This window comes from Ailuropoda melanoleuca, chromosome 16 (assembly GCF_002007445.2).
Source record: "Ailuropoda melanoleuca isolate Jingjing chromosome 16, ASM200744v2, whole genome shotgun sequence".
NCBI lineage: Eukaryota > Metazoa > Chordata > Mammalia > Carnivora > Ursidae > Ailuropoda > Ailuropoda melanoleuca.
Genome location: NC_048233.1, coordinates 75,540,827 through 75,554,661, shown reverse-complemented (window position 1 = coordinate 75,554,661; position 13,835 = coordinate 75,540,827). Strand labels below are relative to the sequence as shown.

General features: G+C 41.0%; 1 protein-coding gene across 14 annotated transcripts in view; it reads left to right on the top strand.

Moving 5' to 3' along the window:
• The window catches only part of CELF1 (CUGBP Elav-like family member 1), a 73,461-nt gene that overhangs the window by 42,472 nt on the left and 17,154 nt on the right, over positions 1 to 13,835 (top strand). For 8 of the 14 annotated variants that reach the window (XM_034645689.1, XM_034645688.1, XM_034645687.1 and 5 more), the window contains 4 exons: positions 256 to 407; positions 9,171 to 9,358; positions 10,901 to 10,983; positions 11,359 to 11,407. In XM_034645689.1, coding sequence (XP_034501580.1) covers positions 337 to 407; positions 9,171 to 9,358; positions 10,901 to 10,983; positions 11,359 to 11,407 — 391 coding nt within the window. In that variant the 5' untranslated portion in view covers positions 256 to 336. The remainder of the gene's footprint in view (positions 1 to 255; positions 408 to 9,170; positions 9,359 to 10,900; positions 10,984 to 11,358; positions 11,408 to 13,835) is intronic. The other 6 variants (XM_034645699.1, XM_034645696.1, XM_034645694.1 and 3 more) reach the window with 1 other exon arrangement.

Here is a 13,835-nt window from a genome sequence, read left to right as displayed (position 1 = left end):
TGCTATCTTCATGGATCTGACACTCTATTTATCTGACAGTGCACTTAGTACTGCTTCGCCAGGGAAAATCACACAAACCCAGCCTGGTGCATCAGCGCTTTCATTGTGTGCCGGGCTGAGCCTCCCTTCACATGCTCACATCCCCCTTTTAATCCAGTACTCCCTTTCCCCTCCCCAGTCCTGCCTGTTTCTGTGGCACTTATTGCTGGTTTCCCTGAGCTCCTGTTTCCACTTTGTGTTTTTTGTGGGGCCCAGGAAGCTAAAGCTGTGTGTATTTGTGGATCAGACAAGTGCAGCAAGTTAATATCATTGGCTTCTGAAGGGGAGAGTGAGGTGATGGCTGCGTTTAAGTTGGATTTCCTTCCAGAAATGATGGTGGATCATTGCTCTTTGAATTCCAGTCCTGTGTAAGTATTTTTGTTGTCTAATTTTTATCATAAGCAGAGGAACTGGGCTATTTTCTTTGTTATTTAATGAAACTGGTCCCTTTCCCTAAAAGAGGGAAGAAAAAATTGGGTGAGGAAGCCAAAAGTCCACACTATTATTATTTTCTATTGTAGTCTGATTCTGTCTCCTTAACTGCTGATGTCCTTGGGGCTGTAACTAACTCTACAGAAGGGTGCATTTGATAAATGAGCAGCAACATCAACTCAAGTGTGTTGGCTCCAATCCTTCAAGCTGTAGTGTTTTCCCATATGATAGATTCCAAGGTATTTTTTTTTAACCGTAGCTTTACTGCTTTGCTTTGGGTATGCAATTTCAAATAATCTTGGGGAAGTTATTTATATCAAATTCTTAGACTCAGGTCATAGAGGAGACTGGTTACTAGAGTGTATTTAGTAATGTATGCAGAATCTTGTATTGGCATCTAAACTGTAACCTTGGGCTCTGATTTTTTCCTAGTCTAATTGAAAATGCAACACAATACATGATTTCAGGGATGTCAGATTGACCCCCTCCAAAAAAAAAGCAAAACCAGATCAATCTTGATTGGCAGTTTGCCCAAATTTTCAACATGGGAATGAGAAATCTAATCAGTGTGCAGACTGTTCAGGAAGCGACACTGCCATTGTACACAGTTAAATTGCTAACCTGGCCCAGAGCTGTAGCTTCAGGGAACCTAAATTCTGCACTTTCGTAGAGAAGAACACATTCTAACTCCTGGTTTCAGTTACTTTAACCAGGCTTCAAAGTATTTTGAAACCTTAGGCAGATAACTTTAGGTTATTCAAAACCAAGAATATTAAATGGTACAATAGTCCCTAGGTAACAGAGGTCAGGCCTCCTTTGGAAATCAGTTTACCCTGGTATTACGCGTAACAGGTGTGGACAGTAGCAGATTCTGAACAGTTCTCTGTGGAATAGTTTGGGGGACCTCAAAGTTAGCTGGCTTGCTCCTTTGAAATGGATGCTATGCCTTCTCTGTAGTGTCCAAACTAATGGTAATTTAGGTGTGTCTTTTTATGCATGTTCTTTACTGCTAAAATTTTATTTTAGCTTTAGATAACAGGTGAAATCACAATGAATGCCATCATAAAGACTTAATACATGATAGCAGTACTCCCGTGTACCAGATATGTCTCCTTAGAAATAGGACTTTGTGGCCCAGATTGTCTTTCATTGTAACAGTTTCTTTTTATGCTTTGCCACTGCCTTTGTTCGGTCCTCAGATACAGCATTTTTCCTCAGCCTGATTTCTCAGCTTTCACGAGGTTAGACTAGTTTAGTATCCCATGAAATCTGGATCACAGACGCTGCATGTAAGTTACCTGGAATGTAAAAGTGCTGGTTCCTGGACCCATGCCCAGATATTCTTATGCTTAGAATAGGGCCCCAGAATCTCAAGCACACTCAAGTTTGAGAGCTGATGGACTGAATGCAGCTCATTCTGTTAGAGGCAATGGGGGAGGACACCATCTCATCATTTTTTCCAAAGTGCATTTGCATCTGTTTTAGTCCATCCTACAGAAGCTTCGGGAAGTTAATTGGTTACAGGCTTTTGCCCCTGTTGTACAGATGAGAAACCCAATTGAGAGAGGCTGTAACTGACTTGCCTGAGGACAATTGGTGTCAGCCTTGGACCTAAAATCAAGTTTAATGATGCCCTTTTTAAATTTTTGCCCCCTAGACCAGGCTGCCTCAGATGTCATTGAGCCAGGTACCCATTGGCTCCTATCATTATTGCAAGTCCTCAGGCCCATGCCCCTGGGTACTATATGCCAAAACACAAGAAGGAAGTTCTTGAATGCTATGTTCGCCACTTTTTTGTTGGATTCTCAGCCCTTCTTTTAACTCATACTCTATAGCAGGAGACTTGAGATCAGTGGTTTTCTCTCTCAAGTGATTTTGTTGGGATGTAATCTAGCAGTGTATCTATTTCAAAATTTCTTTACAACAAAGAAGAGAAGAATGGCTGGTGGAGGTGTGGAAGCGTTGGGGGACCTGAACTGTAGTTCCTATTCTTATTTTTAACAATGTCTTTGATTCAGCTCTGACCACTCTTCAGCTTCCCTGGTTCCTCTTACTTTGCTTGTACCCTCGGAGATGGGTGTTGTTCAGGAGTTGTAGCTCAGGCCCTTTTCTCTTGGCTCACCCCTGGCTTAAGTGGGTACTGATGTCCTCCTCTGATTCTCAGATCTCTGTATTTATCCCTCAAATGTCCCCTGAGCTTCCCATGCAATAACAGTCTCCCAGATTGTCCATACTAGAACCCAAGAGTGATCAGTAACTTCTTTCTTTTTCCTCAACTTTTTCCTCAAGGGATCTCTAAGTTCTAGTGAGTCCTGCCCCCAAATTTTTCAGCATTACCTGAAACTGGGCCCTAATCTTAGGAGCTAGTTTGTGTGGAAATCTCCATGTTTTCTCATTTTATTTCATCCTCTGTATTATTGCCAGGTGTCTTTTTTTATTTTTTCTTTCTTAACATTTTTATTTATTTGACAGAGCACAAGCAGGGGGAGTAGTAGGCAGAGGGAGAGGGAGAAGCAGGCCCCCCTATGAGCAGAGAGCCCAACATGGGGCTGGATCCCAGGACGCTGGGATCGTGACCTGAGCCTAAGGCAGACAGACACTCAACCAACTGACCCCCCTAGGCACCCCTGCCAGGTGTCTTTTAAAAGACAAATCTGATCACTTCCTTGTTTAAAAATCTTAGAATAAAGTCCAAGTCTGTCAGTATCACATGAAAAGCTCTTCACTAGGTCTTTCCAATCTATCTGTTTATTCGCATTGATTTTCTAATGTTTTCTCTTTTTTCTAATCTTCTAAAATGTTTGTGTACTCTTCCCTTGCTTTCTCAAGTCTTTCTCTACCTTTCTAATGCTGTTTCGCTCTCCTCTCTTTTTTCTGAGTTCTTACCATGTCTTCTTCATTATGTGCTATACAGCAGTGTTTCCAGCCCCTCTGTCCATTCAGCTTAAACCCCTGCCCTCCCCCTCCAAAGGACAAAATTATCCTAGCTACTTTCTTTCACTTTTATGTAATTGTGAAAGTATTTGTGGAGCATTATAGTTGTGTCCTTCCAGTTGTTCAGTGCCATTGCCTTCAGGGCAGTATTGCTCAGTCCCTTTTTATAGCCCCCTAAATGTGTGGTATCTTGCACGTAGTGGGAACTTGGGAAATACAGTTGAATGAATGATAAGCCCTGTGAGGTTTTTTTTTTATAATTAAAGGTAGTTACTGAAATAAAGTCTCCAGACGTTATCTCTCTTCCTCAGAGAAGGCTGAAAACCTTCGCAAGCAGATTGTTGGCCTGTTCAGTTGTTGAAAGGTGATTTAAAAACCTTTATTACTAGCTTTTTCTGGCCTAACACTCCAGCTAACAGGAAGATTTCCCTTTATCCAAATGGAAATTCTTCCATCCAGCATACATGCATTTTGTCTTGTTTGCACTAGAGAACAGCTGGTAAGTAATTCAGGCCAGTGTTTATGGGTCCTTTCTGTTCTCATGTTCTTCTGTGCCATTTTCCACAGCACAGAGAGGGACCTCATTGGGGTGGGTGGGTGCCTGGAGATCTGGAAGCAGCAAATATTTATGCCCCTTGGGGAATTGGAAGGATTGGTAAATATCTGAAATTTTTCTGTTTATATAATGAACAAATGGAGGTCAACAGGTAGTGAGAAGGGGTGAGAGAAAAAAATGACTAATGAAAGGTTTTGGAAATGATTTTTAAAAATTTATTGAAGTATAATTGACATACAATATTATATTAGTTTGAGGTTTGCAACACAGTGATTTGACACTTGTGTTGTTGTGAAATGGTTGTGACAATAAGTCTAATTACTATCTGTCACCTTGCAGAGCTAATAGTTTTTATTTTTCTTTTTAAGATTTTACTCATTTGAGAGAGAGAGCACAAGCAGGGGTAGTGGCAGAGGGAGAGGTAGAAGCAGGCTCGAGCCCGACGTGGGCCTCCATCCCAGGACCCTGGGATCATGACCTGAGCCCAAGGCAGACGCTTAACTGACTGAGCCACCAAGGCACCCCGAAGGGTTAATAGCTTTATTTACTATATTCCCATGCTGTACATCACATCCCCATGACTGACTTATTTTATAACTGGAAATTTGTACTTATTAATCCCCTCTACCCATTTTGTTCCCCCCAGGGAAATGATTTTTAAACAGACATAAAGATGTAGTATTTTCCAGCCTTTTTGGCTACAGGGAATAGATACCCCCTCGAGCTAGCATATATTCACATATTAAAGGGTTTTCTTGTAAGGACACACACAGACCGGACTGTAATGTAATCAGGAACTCTACAGCCGGAAGACCTGGAAGCTCCCATCTTTCTGACCCTGGACACATGTTCTGCTCTTTCTGCATGTGCTGCTTCTGCTTTTCACCCATCTCATAACTGTGGGCACAGCATAGCTTTGCCTTGCCACTTACAGCCTGTCTTCTCACTCCTCTTGCTCTGTCTGTATGTGTCTCTCTCTCAAATTAAGATATAATTCACACAACATAAAATTTACCCTTTTAAAAGTGCACAGTTCAGTGACTTTTACTATATCTACAAAGTTGTGCAGCTTGTCACCACTGTCCAATTCCAGAACCCTTTTATCACCCCAAGAAGAAATCCTGTACCCATTTGCAGTCATCCTCCCCACCCCCAGCTCCCATTCCTAGGAACCTGCTAACCTGCTTTCTGTTTTTATAGATTGGTCTGGGTTCTGGAAATTTCACATAAATGAAATCACACAATGTGTAGCCTTTGGCGATTGGCTTCTTTCACTTGGCATCAAGTTTTCAACCTTCATCTGTGTGGTAGCATAACCTCTGTGATCTCTTGCCACCGCCCTTTTATCTTGTTAATTTATGCTATCTCTAGTTGCAACTTTCCCACTTCTGACTTCGCCACTGAATATTCCTGTTAACAAGTTCCAGATTCTTTAGAGCAATGTTCTGTGCCGTAGAACTTTCTATGATGATAAAAATGTTCTCTACCTCTGCTGTCATGTGCAGTAGCCACATGTGGCCAGTGGCTATTGACTTGCTCCGTGTAGTGGTAAGGAACTTGATTGGCCAGGCCTGTCTTTCTGTTTTAGGCACAGGTCTTAGATTTCTGGCTAGCCAGTAGATCAGTTTGTTGGGTTAAGATCTACCCCCTGGTCTAGTTAGCTGGGGTCAAGGGATGGGAGAAAGGGACATAATGTCAGTTCTGCCCCCCTGAGCTGGGCCTGGGGCCAGGAAGTTTTGAGAGAGAGAGAGAGGAGAAAGAGAACAGAGGGTTCAAGAATTCTGAACAAATGCGTGCTTTGAAAATAAAGCCTTTTGTTTTCTTTCTTCTGACTTTCTTCCAAATTGGTTCTTTGTTTTATTTTCCTGTGGCATGTTCCGCGAAGAATCAGTGTACACAAGACAGCCTCTGGTCCTGATTTTTCATAATTTCTCATTTTTAATGATTTGCCAGTTGTTGCCAGAAGCAGAAATGTAAAAAGAGGTGGGTTGGTGCCGTGCCTTTCCCCTAATTAACACTTGGTGCTTCCTCATCTCTCTTCTTCCCTCACTGCTGCGGGCCCTGCTTTTCCTCTCTTCCATCCTACTCTCAGGTCAGTACTTGCACAGAGGATAAGAATCTCCATAGACTTGCCTCTTGGGAATGACAGGGACAGTATAGGTACTTCTCCACGGGGCTGCTTAATTCATGGGTTCTTGAGTAGGCATAGTAAATACCAATAATTTATGATCACTGACTCTGAAGAGCTCCCCATCAATGGGGAGGTAAGGCACACATTTGAGAGTGCTTTTAGTGATACATAGAGTAAACGCCATCCGTGGATGACATGGGGTCCTTACCATATCACACTGAGAGCCTTGTCCCCAAGTGACTTTTTTGTGCAGTGGTGACTTTTAACTGAAGACAACATGCATACTGGAACTATGTGTGGAAGGTTGAGGATAGAACATTGTTCTCCTCTGACATGGTAACAGTTGATACCCACATTTTCCTTATTCACTAACATATACCACATTTCACACAGTGTCTGGCCTGTATAACTAAGTGCCCAATATTTGTTAGAGGAAAGAATAAGTCAGTGAAAAATCTCCAGTTACCGGACGTCCATGGCATCTTCAGCTTGGCCTGATAATTTGCCACACTCCAGAAGTGCTTCTCAGATTGGTGAAGGACAGTGTTCTATGCCTGCTGCCACCCAACTTAGAAACCACAATAAAAACAATTTAGTAGGAAAACAATAAGGTGTAAGCTTGCATTTTGAGTTTGTATCTTTTTATTATCACTCAATTATCACTGAATTGAATATATATAAATATATATATAATTACTTAGCTCGCTTGCTGTAAAAGGGTTAAGTTTGAAGATTTCCCCTGGTCCTTAGGCACTTTGAATAGCACTGGTCTAGGGGATTCTTCCGGCTAATGAATTGGTATACATGGGGGAAAGGGTGGTTCATGGAGTGGGTGGACATGAAGAAATAGAGAAGGATTTGGAGAGTAAAGAGAGAAGGCGAGGGCATTTGTCTAGAATGCCGAGTCTCCACTGTACTTTTGGATAAACCATAATTCATATATATTGACTGTGCTTATGCTTTTGCACTAAGCTGTGATGTAGAAAATTTAGAAATGGCACACAAATGCAGAAGGAGGGGACAGACTGAGAGCTGTTGCCTCCAGTGTAATTACAAATTGATAAACCCTCACCTCCTTTAAAAGATAGTGTCAACATCCTTATCATCAAAACATATTCTGAGCACCATTTGGATTCTCTGTTAACCTCCCTAGAATAGAAATATGATTAAAGAGAGCAGCATTTTAATAAAATGAAATTAAAGCTGGTAAATAAACTTGGAGGCAAATTATAGGGAGCGACCACCATTGTTTCATTAGTCATGGGGCTTTTTTTTTTTTTTTTTTAACCAAAGTAGCATGATTTCTGTTAGAACATTGCGATTAAGCTTCTAAAAGCAACTGCAAGTGTATTTTTACAGCAACTTTCCACACAGGGTTTTGAATTAGTAAAGGAAAGCCAATAAAACAATGCGTTTCAAAACACTTGGTCAAAAAAAGGGTATTGATCCTGTGAGAATCAAATAATCACGGAAGATAGTAGTTGCTCTTTTAATTTGTGGCCCTCTATGTGCACAACATTCATTTTTATCAGGATTAGTTGCTTAAATTAAAGGGGGAATTATTAAGAACAATAAATTGGTCCGATCCCACATCTGAGCACTTCTTTGAACCAGGTGCTGTATCAGGTGTGGCTGTAAGAATGAATAGCAAATAAAACAGTTTCTGCCTTCAAGGAGCTATCAGTCTAGTTGGGAGAGATAGATACAACCAAATGATGCTGAAAGGTGGTAAATACTATAGCGAAGGTGGGAATTTAATACTGTTTGAGCCCTGATGAGACTGACTAACCAGAAAGAGTATGGGAAACCTTCACAGACATCGTGACAAGAGTTGGTCTATATATGTCATTTGTCTTATACTTTTGATATTTAATGCTAGATTCAGGCAATGTGATGTGTGGTGTTCGGTTATAAGAAATTTAGGAGTTAACGGGGTGCCTGGGTGCCTCGGTCTGTTAAGCATCTGACTCTTGATTTCCGCTCAGGTCATGATCTTAGGGTAGTGGGATAGAGCCCTGAGTCGGGCTCCATGCTCAGTGGAGAGGCTGCTCGAATTTCTCCTATGCTCCTCTGCCTCTCCCCCTGAGCTTGTGTGCGTGTGCTCACACAATAGTGGTGGGAAAACTATTGTTTTGCTAGAAAAATAGCATTTTATTTAGTGTTGATATTAGGACATGGCAAATTTGAATATTATGAAGTGATTTCTGGATTAAGTAGACACTAACAGAAAAGTTTACCATTCTAGCTATTTGGAATTTGTTAACGGTTGAGATGAATACTAAGAGTAAGATCTTGGGCAGTGGTAAGAGAAGGACTTTGATTCATTCTGATTGGAAACATTTGTAGTCCAGGAAGGAATCTCCCTAGATTCTTGGCAGTGGGAGGGGTAGAAATGAAGGTATTAAGTAGGAGCATTACAAGTTTGATGTGATAGGATTGTGACAGTTTAAAAGGCAAAGCTTTTTTTGCCTTCTTCCCTCTTCCCACCCTCCCCTCCACGAAAGTGGGGCTCAAACTCACAACCCTGAGATCAAGAGTCACATGCTCTACTAACTGAGCCAGCGAGGAGCCCCAGGTCGACATTGCTTCACTCTTTTCTTAGCTCAGGCCTTGGAAATCAACGTCTTCTGTTCTACCATCTACTGAAAGAAAACTTTGTCATTGTATACATTGGGAGTCCTGAATCTTTATCCATAATCAATAGTCCTTTGTGATTTTTATGTACATTTTCAAAAGCTTTGTTAACTGTGCTTGAAAACATGGCGTTAGAAACTTTACCTCCTCCTAAGTTCTTCTGAGAATTCTTATGCTAGACAAGGAATGAATGATGCTCGGTTCCTTGGTTAAAACCCAGGATGTCCTAATCAGAATGTGACTTCAGTTTGGGACCTAATGGAAGGCATGGCTATGGGTGAAGGGGAGGACCAGGGAACTCTGGTATATTGAATGGCAGTAGTAAAGAGAAGTAGACTCTTCCCCCTACTTTTTCAGGATGTAGTTGAAATGTTTAAAGGAAAGAAACATCCCCCTGGAGAGCACCGTGAATACATAATAGAAGCTGTATTTTGTTTCATGCAGCTCAAAGAAAATGAACGGCACCCTGGACCACCCAGATCAACCGGATCTTGATGCTATCAAGATGTTTGTGGGCCAGGTTCCGAGGACCTGGTCTGAGAAGGATTTGAGGGAACTCTTTGAACAGTATGGTGCTGTCTATGAAATCAATGTCCTAAGGGATAGGAGCCAAAACCCTCCTCAGAGCAAAGGTAAGGGCTTTGGGTTTTATAGGTAATTTCTGCCATGTGCTTGCTGTTTCTCATTGCCAGAATGCTCCTCTGGTCACATTCTAAAGGGAGGAAATATGTCCTTTTATAGTAGTTATATCTTCCAGTCCAAACACATTTAATGGCATAAAAATAAAAAGTTAAGGTGACATCATGAGGATAATTTGTAAATTGGATCGTAAGCGGTCCTTTGTGAGAGCTCTAAATTCAAGAGACAGACTCGTGAGTGTGTGTGTGTCTCTCTCTCTCTCTTTTTTTTTAATGTGAGTGTCTCTTGATCTTGGGAATGGAATGACAGAGTTGAAATAAACCAACCACATAAGGTTTTCTGTGGGATTTTGGCTAGACTAAGCTGAAAGAAAAACACTGTCCACACAATACCGGTGATGTCTGTCATTGTTACAGAGGCCTTGCAGGATGGCTTAGCAACCAGGAGGGACCTGTTTGTAGGTAACCTGTTTGTTGTAGCCTACAAGATGAATGGAAGAAAGGCTGAGCTACTTCCAGAAACACCTACCAGAGTAGAAGCTTTATGGAAGCAACGGCAGAAAAGGCATTAGCTTTGCCCTGTACACGCACATACAATATTCTTTTCCAAATAACCTATTTCAGAATAATTTTCTGTGGAAGCTGTTTTCCAGTGCGGATGTGAGCAAGCAGGATTGTTATGTTTGAAGCCAGCTTAATAACAGAGGTTCTAGAAGCAGGGAAATTATTTTCTTTTTGTGGCATAGTTAACCAAAAATATAAAGTAGTATAGTTTCTGAAAATGACTGGTGATATAACATGCAGTGATTTAGAATCTTAATTGCAGTGAGTTTGAAAGGAATCAATATTGTATCTCATGGGACTAGGAGCCCATATTTGCAAGACACACTTCTCCCCTCATTTCCCTAGTAAAGATACAAAGCACAAAATCTGCAGATCTCTTCAGTCAGGGCCATGTGCTGTTAGAAGCTTAATTATATTTGATGAAAACCAAGGGTCCTAAAAAGTTTCTTGCTCTGTAGTAATTTTATAATTTAATAAGAGGTAATTATGTTTGAGGCATGTGGTAGAAATTGGCTACAATGTAAGGAGTGATTTATTCTGAGAAAGAATGAGTTCCTGGTAGACTACAAGCTGCAAGAGTGCAGGGCCCCTCTCTTTTGTTTGTTTCCGGAGTGTCTTGTCCAGCACACCATCTGGTTCTCCAACTAGGGTGGGTTGAATGGCATGGTACCATGACATTTGTAAGGGAAGTCATCTTTCCCAGAGAAGCTAGAGGAGCAGCTAAAGAATTTTAGTAGAACTCAGAGACCAAAACAATAAAGAAAATGCATAGAAAGTAAAGTAAGGTTTTTTTCTGCTTTTCTCTCTCTCATTGTCTCGCCTCCCTTTCTCTATCTCGGGAGGGGGGTTGCTAATTTTAATAAACCTAGCCTTCTCTTTGAAGTTCCAGTATGTCCATGAAGGAGGGAGTACTCTAGGAATTATCTGCTTTCAAAGGACTGGTTTGATTTGGTGAAATTTTGTTTATTGCAGGGTGCTGTTTTGTTACGTTTTACACACGCAAAGCTGCATTAGAAGCGCAGAATGCTCTTCACAACATGAAGGTCCTCCCAGGGGTAAGAAAGCTCCTACTAGTAAGTGGAACTGTGGTGGTTTTGACATGTGGAACATACTTTCACATGTCAGGCACACCCTGAAAACGATTTGGGGGGAAAGGTGACCGCCACAGGGATTGATAAAGGAGGACAAAAGGGAACATTTCAGAGAAGGTAGGCTGAAAGCGGTTTAGTTCTTTCTTAGCCAAGAGAATTTTGCCTTCTTGATGCACATTCTGTCTATTTTGATATTTTGGGAAGAAATGATCATGAGGCAGACGTAAGGTCAGAGAGTACTCTTAAGGCTCTAGTTTCAGTATTTCCTTTAGAGTTCTCACTTACATTTCTGAATGCTTTCAGAGTGTCCCGTGATAAAATACATGTTTTCCTTTTCAGATGCATCATCCTATACAGATGAAACCTGCCGACAGTGAGAAGAACAATGGTAAGCAAGTGTGTAAAACCCTCCCCTTACAAGGTTTCTTCTAGTTTACGGTTCGTTCTGATGGCATCTGGATTGTATTTGCTTTAAGCAATTGTTTGTTTTTGTGTTTTTTTTTAATTGACATCTAAATGACAAAATATTAAATTTGTCTCAGGTGTGCAACATCATGAATCAGTACTTGTATATATTAGAAATGATCACCCATGATAAGTCTGGTTAGTATCTGTCACCGTACAAAGTTCTAAAAATGTTTTTCTTTTGATGAGAATTTTTAAGATCTGCTTTCTAAGCAACTTTTAAATATGCAGTATAGTACTATTAACTGTAGTCACCATGCTAAATTATTTTATAAAGGGAAGTTTGCACCTTTTTGATCCTTTTCGTCCTTTTTGTCCACTCCCTTATGCCTGACCTCTGGCAACCACCAGTCCTGTTTTGTATGTCTGTGAATTTGTGTGTGGGGGGGGTGGTGTTTGTTTCTTTTTCTTTTTTTTTTTTTTTTAAGGTTTTACATACAAGTGAGATCATATAGTATCTGTCTCTGTGTGACTTACTTTGCTTAGCATTATGCCCTCAGCGTCCATCTCTGTTGTCACAAATGGCAAGATTCCATTCTTTTTTATGGTTGAATAATATCTGGGGTGTGTGTATGTGTATACCCCACATGTTCTTTATCCATTCATCTGTCAGTAGACACTTAGGTGGTTTCCATCTCTTGGCTATTGAAAATAAAGATGCAGTGGGCATGTGTGTGCAGTTTTGTTTTTTTTTTACGATTTTATTTTTATGTAATCTCTACGTCCAATGTGGGACTCGAACTCACAACCCCAAGATTGAGAGTTGCACGCTCCACTGACTCAGCCAGACAGGTGCCTCGGGTGTGCAGCTTTTGGAGTTAGTGTTTTCGTTTTCTTCAGATAAATACCCAGAAGTGGAATTGCTGGATCATATGGTTAGCTCTCTCTTTAATTTTTTGAGGAACCTTCATATTATTTTTTACAGTGGCTGCAACCATTTTATATTCCCACCAATAGTATACAAGGGCTCTCTTCACATTCTCACCAACTCTTGTTATTTCTTGTCTTTTTTATTATAGCGATTCTGACAGGTGTGAGGTGGTAACCTCATTGTGGTTTTGATTTCCATTTCCCCGATGATGAGTGATGTTGAGCATCTTTTCATACTCCTGATAGCCATCTGTATGTCTTTGGAAGAATATGTTCAGATCATCTGCCTATTTTTTAACCAGGTGTTTTGTTTCATTTGCTGTTGAGTTATATGACTTCTTTATATATTTTAGATATTAACCTGCAAATCAGATACATGATTTACAAATATTTTCTCCCATTCAGTAGGTTGCTTTTGCATTTTGTTGGTGGTTTTCTTTGTAGAAGTTGTTTAGTTTGAGGTAGCCCCACTTGTTTATTTTTGCTTTTGATGTCTTTGTTGTTTTTTTTTTTTTTTTAAAGATTTTATTTTACTTATGTGACAGAGAGCCAGCCAGCAAGAGAGGGAACACAGCAGGGGAGAGGGAGAGGAAGAAGCAGGCTCCCAGCCGAGGAGCCTGATGTGGGACTCGATCCCGGAACGCCGGGATCACGCCCTGAGCTGAAGGCAGTCGCTTTAACGACTGCGCCACCCAGGCGCCCTGATGTTCTTTGTTTTTGTAGTCAGATCCAAAAATCATCTGTAAGATCCATATTAAGGAGTTTTACTACCTATGTTTTTAGGAGTTCTGTGGTTTTAGGTCTTTTTGGTTTTATGGTTTCAAGTCTAAGCCATTTTGAGTATGATATAAATAGTAGTTTAGTGCACTAAGTAATCTGTCATCTAAATTTTTTTTTTCGGGGCACCTGGATGGCTCAGCTGGTTAAGCGTCCGCCTTCTGCTCAGGTCATGATCTCAGGATCCTGGGATCGAGCCCCGCATTGGACTCCTTGCTCACTGGGGCGTCTGCTTCTCCCTCTCACTGTCCCTCTGTGCTTGCTTGTGCTCTCCCTCTCTCTCTCTCTCTCAAATAAATAAAATCTTTTTAAAGATTCTATTATGTTGGGGGGGAGAGAAAGAAACAGCATGAGCAGGGGGAAGGACAGGGGGAGAGGGAGAAGCAGACTGTGTGCTGAGCAGGGAGCCCGACGTGAGGCTTGATCCCAGCACCCTGGGATCATGACCTGAGTTGAAGGCAGACGTTTCATCGACTGAGCCACCCAGGCGCCCCTCAGTAAAATCTTAAAAAAAAGAAAAGAAAAGAGATTTTTTCTTTCTTTAAATATGGTAAATAATGAGATAAATGGAGTTGACAGGTAAACAGCGTAAGAACATTTTCGAGTAAACTGGGATGTCTTTGATCAATATAATTTCTTATGGACAGAAAATGGGGGTGGGGGGGATGGACAAGTTAAGAAGGAGAACTTAGTCCTCAAGAGAA